This window comes from Tenrec ecaudatus, chromosome 4, assembly GCF_050624435.1.
Source record: "Tenrec ecaudatus isolate mTenEca1 chromosome 4, mTenEca1.hap1, whole genome shotgun sequence".
In the NCBI taxonomy this organism is placed as follows: Eukaryota; Metazoa; Chordata; class Mammalia; order Afrosoricida; family Tenrecidae; genus Tenrec; species Tenrec ecaudatus.
This window is the reverse complement of record NC_134533.1, coordinates 168,217,005-168,231,634: the sequence shown is the minus strand read 5'-3', so window position 1 is coordinate 168,231,634 and position 14,630 is coordinate 168,217,005. Positions and strand designations below refer to the sequence as shown.

At 46.8% G+C, this 14,630-nt stretch overlaps 1 protein-coding gene across 5 annotated transcripts in view; it reads left to right on the top strand.

Moving 5' to 3' along the window:
• Window positions 1–6,309: 6,309 nt before the first annotated feature.
• The window catches only part of MECOM (MDS1 and EVI1 complex locus), a 50,341-nt gene continuing 42,020 nt past the window's right edge, over window positions 6,310–14,630 (top strand). For 4 of the 5 annotated variants that reach the window (XM_075548899.1, XM_075548898.1, XM_075548896.1 and 1 more), the window contains exons 1-2: window positions 6,310–6,412; window positions 10,177–10,393. In XM_075548899.1, the coding sequence (XP_075405014.1) occupies window positions 6,364–6,412; window positions 10,177–10,393 (266 nt within the window). In that variant the 5' untranslated portion in view covers window positions 6,310–6,363. The remainder of the gene's footprint in view (window positions 6,413–10,176; window positions 10,394–14,630) is intronic. The other variant, XM_075548894.1, reaches the window with a different exon arrangement.

Genomic DNA, 14,630 nt, shown 5'->3' with positions numbered 1-14,630 from the left:
AAAATATTCTTTACGGGTGCTTTCTTTCATTTTGGGAAATGCATGTAGCAAGACAGTCTTCAGTCTTCCTCAGCTCGTGTTCTCTTGTCTTTAGACTGTCATCCCAAAGACAACAGGGATGTCATCCTTTTGGAGAAAGGAGGGAAGCCAGGATGGTTTTCTTTGGCAAGGTTGTGTCCCAACCAAGCTTCTATCGTGCTCAACAGAGATCTTTATCTGTCATCCTCCGTGCTGTCTGCTCACGACACTTAGTGATGAGACACAGAATGTAGCATCAGATGCTTCCTCTAGAGGGGGGACACATGACATCGTTCCTGAAGTGGTGCGCCCACACTGCTGTAGAGGGACCGAGGGTCCCGCTTGTGTTTCCCAACGCCATCCCACGTGCACACGGTGTGTGCCTGTGCCTCCCTGTGACCTGTGCCTCTCTGTGTCACCGAGGCTGACAGATGGGTCCCTATCAAATGTTGACTCTGCGCAGATATGTAAACCGTGACCTCCCCTCCCTCCCCTCCGCCACGTGGTCGAGTCCCATGCAGGCGTCCCTCATCTGAGTGGTAAACTGCCTGGGACTGTGGTGAATAGAGCATTCGGACCACAGGAGGAAGAAATCCGCTCTCAGCATCCAAGTAGAAAGACAGCCAGGGTCTGAAAGGGTTGTCTCAGTGCAGAGTTTGCAAGTGAGTCCATTTCTCTATTATTTCAATTATTACAACTTCCTGAATAGGTTAAAGGTCACTCATAATTCACACTTCTGTCATTTTGAGACGCGCCAAACGCCACATCTGAAGTATAAATAAAACTTGTAGCGGTAGGACAGGAAAAAACGAATGGGAATTAATAACAATGAGGCCTTGTTCATCCCATTCAAGCAAAATGATCAGTTTCTTTCCTCCCCCTTTCTTCCTGGTGCTGGCAATTTCCCTTCTGTCTCAGAAGAGGACAAACATGCTACTTTGAATCCGTCCAAGCCTAGCCAGCCAGGCAGTAGGCTGCTCTGAAGGACTGGGGATTGTCTGGTCTTTAGTCGAGGCAGATGTGAAGCCACATTTTTGCCAGGTACGAGTCCCCGTGGTGTTAGCATCCATTTGAGAGAGGTTTAGGTTGGGCTCAAACTTGAGCAGTATCCAACAGAAATAGCCCGGCAGCCCTTGATGGACTGTTAGCGTGCCTGTTGAGGCTGATGAGTGCTCCTGTCCTCTTTAGATTTAAATATCTAAAGACTAGGAATGCTCATGGCATTTGATTACCACAAAGACATACGAGGGGGGCTTTTAAAAAGTTGGTGAAAAACTCTATTGTTCCATCTCTCCACCAACTTTTTGAAGCCCCTTCGTCTATATGGATATATTTAACCTATGGGCTCTGATTGACATAATATAAGTATGACAGATAATTATATATAGCTCATAGGATATACAAGTGAAATAAATCATGCACCTAACCATTTGTATTTTATGTAACTGTATCTTAAAATAGTCTTTTTAAATCTTACCCCCCAAAATATAATGTGCTACATTTGTGTGTCCCATATAAAACATACATTTATACATAAAATTGTATTAAAAAACCGCTTCGGGGAGTCTGATAGTTGCCAAATCAGAGCCATATCTCTGCATGCCGTCTATCTCCAGCTTGGCCTCCTGACTGTTAGCTGAGTGGAGATCCTTTAGACGTTTGAAACTGGTTTCAGATTTTGTTTAAAATAAGTAAAGCACACTAATTACGCTTAGAGTCATTCCAATATGCACGTGTAACATTTTATTTATGGTTTAGATTGTGAATTGCTACAGAAGTAAAAGTGAACAGCTTGGGGGAATTTCTACTCTTTTTTTCCCAACCATCTGAATGATTTAGATTTAATATACAGATACATTTTTCTTAGCAATTTAATAGGCATATAATTTTAACAAATTTAAAAATTAAATTGGATCAGTTATTAAAACCTTTACTATAATAATTTCCTACAAGTTGACATAGTCAGAAGTCTAGATATAAGAGTCATATTTCAAAAGATGGAAAGGATGCTTCTTAAAAAAATAAAGACACTGAGCAAGTGAACATTTTTATATGATAAAATAAAAAGCACTTGAATGCTGCCGCTTCGGGTGTATGGAGAGATGGTCCTAGCGTGTTGTGTTTCCCGGTTTTGGTATTAACTCCCAAATAGAGCCTCCTCCCCTCCCACAGTCCCGCGTCCCACCCCCAAGGTCTTAATGTACTTTAAAAATATTTGTGATGATTTTTAAAAAATGGAATATCTATCTGTAATCTTATTTCCTTCTAATTAAAGGACCTATTGGTGTGATCGTTCTCCATATTGGGAGGGATCAAAAGCTTTTCCCTTCTAATAGAGCATGACATTTTTAGAGAGATATTGCAACCAAAAAAAAAAAATAGAAACCCATCCTTTAGTCTCACCTCAAGCTCTTTTCTAAACGTTTGTGACTTGAGAACTTTGTTCTACAGTTGAGTTCATCGCACAGTCTCTGATCCAAGACGTCTTTATTTTGAATCCAGATAACTTTTTCCATGAAGCCCCTGATGGGAGGGGCAGAAGCCTATTAACTCCTTGATGGTATTGAGCCGAGTGCTTGACTCCCTGCCATTTTTCTCCAGCATGAACTAAAGAGAGGTTACAGTAGTAGTAGTTCTGCTTTCGGAATATAATTCCGATGACGTGTGATTCACATGACTGCCCTGGATTCAGGCTTGGAGGAAAGAAGGATTCCAAGGTCATTGTGGCTGCTCTTTAATAAGCACGGTCATGTCCACAGTTAGACATCTGTGGGGGGTGGGGGAGGAGTCGGCCTCATCTCTTTTGTTTATTTGTTTCTTCCTTGTACTTTCCATTTCCTGAAACATAGCGAGGAGGGCTGCCTTGTGCTCTGGAAGACGTGATTAGCCCCCAGAGTGTGTCTCATGATTGCCAAGGTCATGATGTGGAGGCTGGCCACAAACCACCGCCTTATTTTGGTCCCGGCTCCTCTTCTCACCCCTCAGAGCGTCTCCCGCTATCGCCTTGTCGTTTCTACAAAGTAAGCGTCAGATCTCCCAGTGGGCCTCTCTGGAGTTCCGAGTGGGCCTCTCTGGAGTTCCGTGGTCAGACTGTGCGTTGGGGGCCTTGTAATTACCAGGGGAAAGCCCTGACTTTACTTAAGTCTCCGTGAGATTCTCCGAGATGAGATAGAATGAGGATCTCAGTGGCAGCGACACCTTGGCAGAGCTTTGTGGAGGGTGTGGCAGATGAGACGTCTTACTGCTGCAACAGGAAGTGTGCCCAGAATCTGCCCTCACTGCGTCTGGCGCTTGCCAGTTCTTCTCAAACCTCAGTTTCACGAGCGCCATAAAAACTCACTTCAACTCTAAAAGAACACCCTGAAGTTAAAAGGCGCTCTGCCCTGCCCTGCCTTGCCTTTCACGGCCTGGAATGCCACCCTCTGCCTGCAGCATCTCGAGCCAGCGTGAGCACCGTTCCACGTCTTGTATTTTTTATGCACTCAATATTCTTCCCGTGACGGTGGGGACACGTGAAGGGGAATTACAGGCATGATCTATGCCCCTGGTTAAGAGAATTGTCTCTGTAATATATAGTTGCAGAACAGCCATCATTTTTCCTTTCGTTTCTTGGACGGTTCACTCTGGATGAGTCCATCTGGAATGGAATTAAAGGGGACGTGATTAATAGAGGGCTACCGAGAGACTGGTGTCGCAGCACGTTCCTCAGATGATCCGGCCTGGGCGTCGGCGTGCCGCTCCCTAGCAGTGCCGGGCTCTGCTTTGCCACTGGGCAGGCCATTATCTCTTTAACCTCCCTGTTTCCGAGAAGCCACCGAAAAGTTCTAATATGTCACTATTGAAATGTCAACATGTCGCTGGAAAGGAAGCTAATAAGTTAAACCTTTGAGAGATGCCAAAAAAAGAGGTGATTCAAACTGTTGAGAGAAGTCCATTGTTTCCTAAGGGGAAACTAGGTGCTTACAAGCATTTCAGCGGGAAGATTTCGAGGAGAGGGAAAGCAAACACTACGTAATTTTTTTCCTCCTTTGAATCAGGTAACTGGACTAGAACCTCGGGTGTAATCCTAAAGGTGGGGTGTGTGAAGGTTGGGTGTAATCCTAAAGGAGGGGTGTGTGAAGGTTGGGTGTAATTCTAAAGGAGGGGTGTGTGAAGGTTGGGTGTAATCCTAAAGGAGGGGTGTGTGAAGGTTGGGTGTAATTCTAAAGGAGGGGGGTGTGAAGGTTGGGTGTAATCCTAAAGGAGGGGTGTGTGAACGTTGGGTGTAATCCTAAAGGAGAGTGTGTAAAGGTTGGGTGTAATCCTAAAGGAGGGGTGTGTGAAGGTTGGGTGTAATTCTAAAGGAGGGGGGTGTGAAGGTTGGGTGTGAATGGCCTATAGACCTGGCCCCTTCCCCCTCTCTCCTGGTAAGGGCATATCCCGAGGTAGTTCGGATGCTATTTATGAACGGCCCTAGGGAGTCCCAGTCGGTAGGATACTATATTACCACACTTTATGTAACAACTTATTTGCTCTAAGTCAACTTCAGGTAGTTAAGCTACTCTTCAGTTAAAAGCGATTGTTTTAAGGGGGTGGGGGAAGGAACTAAAGTCAAAGTATTCCTTAGATTGTATTTTGAATCGGGGACAATTTGGGTTCTGGTCTTTTTATAGAAAAATAAACAATTGTGCTTTAGAGCCACCTACTGGAATAAAGGAGCACATACTAACGTTTGATGTCCACAGAGCTTCCGAAGAAATAAATAAATCAACACAGATAAAAACCGTGAGAGTTGGGTGCATTTAAGTTGCCTGTACAAGATAAAATTTAGTCAGATACCAACAAATAATAGTCATCTTGACGCATGGAGAAATCTCCGAAGACCACTTTGAGCTAGCGATAGCTTTTAAGGCGAGTCTTTCTAATTCTGAGTAGTGTACCCCGTTTGTTATGTGACCCGTCTCTTCCTGGCCTGTGCTGAGATTGAGTGTTGCTTTGTGGTTTCCCTGCTGGTGCCTGGTGCTGTGCCTTGTCCAGATGTTAAGGATCTGAGGCTTTGGGACCCATGAAGGTTGGAACCCTGTCTGTGGACTTTAGACTGGGGAACTGGATGGAAAGTGGGAACGCTTCACTGGCGGTGACAGAGAGGGAGGAGGGCACCCGGCAAAGGATGGGATGTGACTAGAGTGCTGGGAGATTTTTTTCCCGAAGCCATTTTGGCAGACTGTAATCAGTACAGCTTCACCCCTCCTTCTGCAATGTCCACCTTATATGAAGTTGTTGTTTTTTTTTAATTCTTAGAAAAGAAATGAAAAGCTAAGCATCTGTTTTCTTTTAAAATGGCAACACATCTTAGAGGGCTTTTTTGGGGGGGCTTGGTTGTTTTTTGCATCTGTGCTTTTTATAAGCAGGGCAGTGGAAGCCCGGACCAATACATTGTTAGTGACTTGCCCAAGGTCACAGGGCTGGTGAGGAGAAAGGGAGGTAGGGAGCTCTTGGAAATTCCAGGGAGGAGTTCTTGCTGCGCTGCCTTTCATTTATAGATAGCTCAAAGCCCTCCTCTCCTCAGCACTTTGCTAGAAAGCAATGGAAAGAACCCCTTGGGGTAGGGGGCGCACCCCTGCCAGACAGATAAAAGAATCCAAACAGGGCCTGATGCCTGCCTTCCAAGAACCGGGGGCTGCGGCCTGAGGGCTGGGCCTGGGGGGGTAGAAGCCTCATCTTGGAGTGGTGATTGAGTTTGAAAACAAAGTACACTCCCCTGCCCCAGGTCTCTCTCTTCAAGGCCCTGGCGCTATCATGATCCCTTGCCCAGGTCCCAGTTAGACCCAGGAGAACGTGGAATTCGCCGTGGTGGTGTTAGCTGTATTTTTACCCCAAACTATTGTTGAGGAAGAGGCATTTTTGAGAACACGCTCAAGCGAGGCTGCTGCACCCCACCCTGGATTTAGGGAGACGGCTGCTGGCTGCCAATGCAAGGCAGGATTCCATGCTGTGGGGGGTGGCTCACCAGGTTGCTGTGAGTCCTTCCGGGATGTGTCACACAGCAAGCCCTGTATTAAGAAAAATTGATTTGTGAAGTAGGATTTGGGAAAGATTTGTGAACCGGTATGAGAATTGCAGTTTTCCATTTGTAACCCCCCGGCTCATCTGCAGACTCTCTAACTTCCTTTGATGGAAGTCAAAGTGAAAAAGGGAGTCTGCGTGTTGAAGTTTGAGCAAACAAACTGGCCTCTTGGTGTCCACCTTGCCCTTCCTCAGTGATGACTCCGTTCCCTCTCTCCTTCCCCTGCCCACCTCTGTCTCCTGCAGATCTTCTACCGCGTAGTCGCAGACGTGGCCCCGGGAGAGGAGCTTCTACTGTTCATGAAGAGTGAAGATTACCCCCATGAAACGATGGCGCCGGATATCCACGGTTCGTACCATTCCACCCCCCACTCCACCACTTCCTCAGTCTCCTACCTCCCCAGTGGGCCTGTCCCCTGGGAACAAAGTGCCCTGGCCGGGCAGTGGCTGTTTTCTTGGCTTGCCATCTGGCTCACGTTCCAGGGCTGCAAACGTAGGGAGAGGGCCTCTGAAGAAAGCCAAAGGATGTTCTGGATAGCTTAACTGCTGTGGGAGAAGCTTCAGTCAAACCTTGGCCAGTGCCTGAGATGGATGGTGGGGAGAACCTTCTAGAAGCTTAGAGATCTAAGCCCTAGAGGGGCTTGAAGTTTTTGTCAAGCTCGTGGGTGGTTCTTCCAGCTAACACTATGACTGGGAAGAGTATTTCCACTCAAGGACAGTCTTAGCCACGCACGGATGAGCCGAGGGAAGGAAGAGGGGTTAATTAGGAGAGAAGTACAGATGTGAAAATGTTGGGAGACGGAGAGATTTAATTCCTGCTACTACTCACTAAGGGCACTTGAAGAGCAAAACCTCACTTGAGTTCATGTGTGTCCCTGGGGTGAGATTTTAAACTGCTTTTCTCTGTCCCCTTGGCGAGAATGGGGCGCGATGGGCAGGCTTTCAGCCTCTGCTTCTGGACCTCCTCACACCGAGCTGCTCCTGTCGACTAGGGTTTTGCTTGAACAGTTTTCCCTCTGGCTCCCTGGATTCTGCCCCTTTGTTGGTTGCGTCAATTAAGAATTTGGGGGTGGGCAGAGGGGGCTTTAGGGAACTCATTTTCATTTTAGAAACGCTGACAAATAAATGGCTTTACATCCAGGAGTTCTCAAAATCAGCTCAGTCTGATCGGGCAGTCTGCTCTGGGGGAAAGGACTTGGGGCCCAGCCCTCACTGGTGGGAGTGAGTGGTTCTGGCAATGGGATCTTTCCGTTGGTAAAGGATGGAACTGGGCTTTCTCTGGTTCAATGCATCTTTCTTCCGTAAATGTTAAAACAAAAGGTTTTTAAAATTTCATCTTTCAAAATATAAATCATCAGTGACCCTGAAACAATATTGAACAACGCGCCCACTCTTCCTTTAGGGCTGCCATACACAAACCTGCCTTTAGAGAAGACCTTTGAACTCCATGCCTGCTTTTATGCTTTCCAGGGATCGTGCATCTGTATGGATGTGGATAGCCTATGCTGTTCAGCTGGTAACTTGTCACACCTTCCCGGGAAAGAGACAATAAGACAGAACACATGGAGTACCGTGTATACTCGAGTATAAGCCGACCCGAATATCAGTCGAGGCACCCAATTTTACCACAAAAACTGCATTAAAAATGTGCTGAAACGTTCAGCATATACACGAGTATATACGGTATACATCTGCTCTGGCTGGATGTTGGATAGTTCCCTTCTATTATCTCATTTCATCCTTCACAGCAGCTGAGACTGAAAGGCCAACTGAAGGGGCAAAAACCACATGGGTAGGAAGGGATGGAGTCGGCATTCCAACTGAGGTCTTACGGTCACTAAAACCCCTGCTTCTCCAGGTAACATGTGGCCTGGAGGTTAAGCTCGTGGTTAGGTCCCTCGGGAAGAGCCAATGTAGGAATACCGTGTACCGAATATGAATTGTATTGCAGGTTCGAGGGAGCGTTTGGATTACCTAGTTAAGCTCAGGCGAGTGTATCACTTTAGAAGCGCTTCCTTTTCCTTAGGAGCGCTGGTGGTGTAGCTGATCATGTATGCCTACGGCTGCCAACCACCACCAACTCTACAAGAAATGAACAAACAAAATGAGGCTGTCCGTTTAGAGATTTGTTTAAAGTCTCGGAACCCAGAGGGTCAGGTCTACTCTGTCCTAGGGGGTTACTGAGAGTGGGAATTGATTTGGGGCAGTGACTTAGAGGTTGGTTGGGTTATTTTTCTTTCGGATCCCGGGGACACTGTGGGCTCAACGTTAAAAACTGCTAAGCTCAGAGCCAGTGGTTCAGACCCACCAGATGCTCCAGGAGAGAACAATGAGGCTCTCTGCTTCCATACAATGTCAACTTTCAGCCAGGGGCTGTATTTGGTTTTCCTTAACCCTCTGTATTCAGAGTCTAGAGAATCTGTGAATCTTCTTTGTCGTTTCTTCACTGGTCTGGTTTCGCTGATGTTGGGTTGGGTCCATTTGAGCTAAAGTACGGCCTCTTGTTTGGCCTCTTTGCTTGGCTTCTCCCACTTGCCACTGGAGGCAACCCTTCGAGACAGCAAGTCTGGCTGTATCTTGCCCACTTGAAGTAGCTTTCTAGTCCCTACTGTAAACCTAAAAAGCCCCTAGTGGCCTGCCACCCGAGTTTCATTCCCCACCCCTGCTTTAACGTGGCTACAAACCTGTTCATGGTCTTACTACAGCTTTGCATCCAGGTCCTGCCCTGTTCTCGCTTGCCTCCATCACTGGTCCTTGCCACTCCTGTGCCCGAAATGTCCCATCATTCTTCCTCCTCTGGCTGCCTCGTAAAACCCTTCCCGATCCTCTCTCCACCAAATGAGATGGATTTGCCCCATTCCTCCGGGATCCCTTAAGCCCAATGCATTCATCTGTCATGTTTCTTACCTCCTTGTCGGTGAGTTTCTACTCTAGTCTTTCCCTAGCACGATGCTTAGCATTGGTGGGTGATTAAAATAGCCCCTCAAAAACACGGCGTTGAGCGGCAAAGAGCTACAGGCTAGCTTCTTCCTTGGCTAAAGGTTGATCGCCCAGGGATTTTGTATTCTGTGGTTTTCCTTGGATACTTCCCGCACGTTGTACTCTCAAGACACCTGCATTCCTTGTCCGTGGGAGCTGTGCACTGTGGTCTCGTGACCGCCGGGGGGTGAGCCACTATTCTCACCAGAAGAACAGACACCGAGTCCCATCATTGCCTAACGTGTCCTGTGCTATCTCGGGTCCTCGCTCATAATGTTTCTTTATTTCGCTTCAGCGTGTCGCTTGGGGTGTTTGCTGGTTAACAGTTGTGGCATTTCATCCAGGCCTGGAGTAACATAAATTAGCCAAGTGGGTCCTAAAAGCATCTTGAGCCCCACAATAAATGATGATGAATGTTCAAGTATTCCCTAGTCTACTGGCTTTGACCAGGCTTAAACATGTTGCAGACAGGGAGCCATGTCTAACCGTGCATGGCGTGGTGAGAAGGATATAGGCCAGAAGAGAGGTTCAGTCCTGGCCAAAGCCAATGAGGCTGGGAATCCTTGACAGATGATGTAATTTCTCCGGTTAGCAACATCGGGTTGCTAACCAGCAGGTCAGCAGTCACGACCACGAGTTGCAAGATGAGGCAGTCTGCTACCATGAAGATTCACGGCTTCAGAAACCCCATGGAGCAGTTCTGCTCCGCCCCATAAGGTCGCTCTGAGTTAGGCGGCTTAGAGTTGGTCTGGGGCCTCCATAACCTCCCCTGAAAAGGAGACTAGAAATCTGACCGCAATTCCTCATTGTGTGATGTTAAGGTGCATCCGTGATCCAGCTCCAGGGCTGAGAAGATAGATATTGCTCAGCGAGTGACCATTATTCCTTTGAGGATGCTGGAAACCTGGGAGCGTTCAGTCATGCAGTTTCCTCTGACCAGGAAGCCATAGTGATCGCTTGTGTTATTTTACCAGACTCCAACCGGGGTCTTTGACATCCCTACTAATGTTAAGGGGCCTAAATGACCATCGAACGATGTGCGCGGTGCCTTCTGCGGTTCGATCAGGACCCGCTGCTTGGTGCTGACCCTCCTGGCACTGTCCAGCCTTGGTAATGCCTCTGTTGTTTTCTCAGAAGAACGACAGTTTCGCTGTGAGGACTGTGACCAGCTCTTTGAATCCAAGGCCGAGCTAGCTGACCACCAGAAGTTCCCATGCAGCACCCCGCATTCAGCCTTCTCCATGGTCGAAGAGGACTTTCCGCAGAAACTGGAAAACGAGAGTGACCTCCGAGAAATGCATGCGATCCAGGAGTGTAAGGAGTGTGACCAAGTTTTCCCTGATTTGCAAAGGTTAGAAATGGCATCTGCGCCACGGTGCTTGTTTATTTGCTCTACAGGAAAATGTTGTCATGCTGAATTTTGACAATTTAGGCGGGTGGGACATTTTGGAAGTGCAGTGACCCAGGCAAGCGTGCCAGACACAAGTTCAGAAATCACCCCCCCCCCCACTTTCCCCCGGGAATCCTCATCTATAAAAATATCTATAACGAAGTCAGAATTCGTTATTTTGACGCCAGATTGAAAGTAATGATATATTGCTTTTAAAGCCATGCCATCAGGAACAGAAAGCTTAATGTTACAGTTAAGTGGTGATTTAGAGAAAAGCCATGTGCTCTGGGGCAGCAGTGATGGCCGTCAAAGTCTCCCGAAGCCTCGACAGAGCCACATCGGCCCAGCAGCATTTAGAGGATGCTCCCCAAGACCTGAGTCTGGTACTCCTGTGGTGGAAAGTGAATGATCTGTGGAGGGTCCAGGGATGTAACTGTCGCTGCTGCGTCCAACATGCGCTTATAGAGGAGAGTGAGCAAAGCATGCTCGGTGATGAAGATGTTGTCTTCTCTAGAAGGAAAAACTGAAGCATGATTCTCTAAACAAGACAGTCCTTTGATGCCTATTTTAGCAAAATACCAGTTGTATCTGATCTAATAACTCTTTGTAACCCTTTCAATTTAATTCCAGAGAGTTTTCATTTTTCTGTCTTTTTTTGTGAAATTACAACCCTGCAACCTACCCTTTGCCAAACAGAGTGATGACTGTACAATAAAAGGATTCTTTAAGGTTTGAGGTTATGTAACTAGTTGACAGGTTTGGCTTTGTTTGCTTCTTGCTAATTGGGTTTTTTGTCCTGGTCCCCAAACAGTTTTGGTTACTGTAATCGTTATGTGGCTAGAATCAGAATTTCTCATGACCATCAGTCAGATGCCTATGTTTGAATGGGTGCAGTACTGTACCACCCAGCTTTCCTCAAGGGTGCGTGTGGCTTAGCCTGCGCTTGCCGTGGTCCACTTCCACCATGCGCTTTAGTTCCCTGCCTTCCACCATGGAATCTTCTCCCTCCTCCTCTCCCATTCTCCTCCATTGTTTGCCCTGAGTCTGCATCTCCAGGTTAGGCCTCTTTCAAGACAGGACCTTTATGTTCTTCCAGTCATTTGCTGAAAGGCCTACATGACTTAAAACAGCAAGTTTAACCCAGTCTTCCCGGAGCCCGAGTCAAAAGCACAGATGCAGGCCAAATTCTGCTCTTCGACACAAAAACACACTCTAGGAAATCAAAGGACCCTTTAAACTCCTCATTTCTACCACCCGGTCAGAATCTGCATAGAGCATGCATGTGATGCGTGGTTTTCTAAAATATGGATTTGGAATCAATAAACGCCACCGCTTGTTACCCTAGGAGTAGTTATGTCTGAGTTAAAAAAAGAAAGGAATAAATACCGGCGGTCAGAAAAGCACACTATAAAGCAATCCCCCTGAGGTCAGAGGTTAAGCAGAGCTGCATCTCTGCTGATTTATATTGTTTCAGCCTGAACGACAGGAGGCCTTTAAAACAAAAGGTGTCAGATTAAACACTGCAGTGTATTTCGGGTTTCCTACTGAAAGTGTCTGGGAGGACTTCTTATGGGGAGAAGCCTTCATCCGACTAGCTGTGAAATTAAACCCGGGTCCACGCCCTGGAAAGCTGAACCAGCCGTCCAGGGCCAATGCTGCTGTCACACATGCTCTGGGAAACAAGCAGGCACCCTGGTCGTGTGTGTCCCCCTCGAAGCCAGGCTGCAGTAGGATGTCATTGTAACCAGGGCTCGTTGGTCATGAATCGCTCTCAGCGGCCACGTGCTGAACCTCCACGCCCTGACTTTCTCCCACGTTGTCAAGTGCTGTTTTTCCCCTTAGATTTTGAACACATGGCAACGTCCTTCCTGATGTGAGTGCGTGGTTCTGGTTTTGTTTCTTGGAGGTAACACCGAGCAAGAAAGGCAAAATCCCGAGGGAAAGAGCAGGAAACAAAGATGTGTGTGCCGGTGAGGGGCCAAGCCCAGAAGGCCACGCCAGAGTTGTGTAGATCGGTTTGCAGTTCTGGGAGGGGTCCCGCCAAGGGCAGAGTGGAGTCAGTCCCTGCCTGGCAAAGAGAGCGAAGCACATTTTCTTTCTCAAATAACATTTGCCCCTGTGTAGCGGATAGCTTATACTCTTACTGACCTTGTGACTTTTCTGTATGATTAGGAGTAAAGAAAAGGAAATTCCCTTTGCTTTGCTATCTCCTAAGTGGTGTGCACTTGAAAACATGCGCGTCACACTCTACCTTCCCAGGACTGGGAAGGAGGTAACTGATGCCGTGCCCCTAGATTTTAGAGCTTACAGTGTCTGCCACATTTTGGAAGCAAGCAGCCTGTTTTCATGGGTGGCTAAGAATGGTTTGTCAGACAAACAGCCTGGGCAGCAGTTTTGAAGGGTGTCTCTGACTCAGCTCAAGGTCAAGTGCAAGGGTTGCTATCTCGCACTTAGCTCTTGTTAGCATTTCACCGTCTGTAGGGAACAGAGGATCGCCTGTTGTAGATAAGGGTCGGTCCTTTCTTGTGACTCCACACACCTGTGTTTTCTTGGACGCTTTTGTTCCCCGAGATATCACTCCTTGCTCCCATAGAACAGCGTTTCCAACCCGCCTGGCTCACGGGGAGGAAAAGCAAGTTCACGTGCGGCTCTGAATAGAGCGGTAGGGAGGACGAGGAAGAGTGTGGTAAAAGCCTGTCTACTTTACTAAGACTTGAGAGCTGGCGCTGCCCTTCGTATGCATCGCAGGCAGCAGCCCACACAACCGCTGGGTTATGAGTCTGAGTTACACCAAGGCTGCCGCCGCTGCTCGGATTCAGGGTCCCCATCTGTCAGAGACATAGAACATGGAAAAGGGAAAGGGTGCTTTCCTGCTGGTAGTTTTGTTTTTCAAAGTAGTGTTTTCTTAGGAAGATCCCAAACAGCAAACCCAGGGAGATGGCGTCAGAAGCCCCTTCTGCCATCGCTCAGCTGCAGTGGTGACCCCTGGGCCGAGCTTGTCGCAGGTGCAACCTGTTTTGGATTATTTGAGACAAGTCTTGAGACTGTATCATTTTGGGTGTATAAATTCATGGATATATAGCTCTAGAAAGTAAGGGCTCTTTAAAAACAAGTTTCGTATTACTTAACAATAATTCCCTGGCAACTTCAGATAGTCAGCCTTCTCAAAATTTCCTATTTATCTTTTAATTTTTAATGTATGTTCTTACTTTAATTAAAGTAAGGTCCAGTCAGTGCAATTGGTTGACGACATGCTTTTTATGCCCCTGTAGGGCCTCCAGTCACCATATCTGCCTGTCTGTCCTCTCGCTCACTCTGTTACTGCAGTGCGTTTATGGAAGAAAATACATTGCTTTTCCTACCAGCATTTCCTCCCATCAGAATTGTGCTGATTTTATCGCCTTTGTTTTTTAGCATCTTTCTCCGTCCTTATATTTCCTGTACACCGGTAGTTACATTCTAGATCAGACTTAGGTTCAACGTTTACCAAAAATATCTCATTGGTGCTATCATTTTTTTTTCTCCATCAGGAAAGACATAATGCATTGCTTAGGATTCGTTCATTTTTTAATCTTTTTATTGGGGGCTCTTACAACTCTTATCATAATCCATATATACATCCATTGTGTCAAGCACATTTGTACATGTGTTGCCATCAGCATTCTCAAAACATTCGCTTTCTACTTGAGCCCTTAATATCAGCTTCTTTTTTTCTTCCCCTCCCTCCCCTCCTCTCCTCTCTCCTGATGGGTTCATTCATTCTCTCATTCTGTTATCCTTTTAACATTTGCTATCTGGGTTAGTCCTACCTGAGTTCTTGCCCTCATAATCTGTTTGGTTATCTGGAGATCCGGTTCCCAGAGGAAAGGCCGGCTATCTACACAGGGGTTTTCGCTCTGTCACTTTCCAGAATAATGGTGTGGGCTCTCTCTTCAGTTGCCCCATCTTTGGTTACTGGGAGCCTTTTCCAATTTCACCCCCAATTTTCCAACTTCATGATTTTGACATGGCCTATAAATTTCTTCTTTTTTGATGCTGAAAGGTAGCCCAGATTCATGTTGAGGATGTCCTGCTGCAGATTTGAAATCAGTTATTTATCCAAGAACGTGAGGTTATTTTAGAAGGGAATGGTATCACAGAGTTGTTGTGCGTGTGCATTGAATTAACAGGTGTGTTGCAAGCATCAGCTGAATATCAG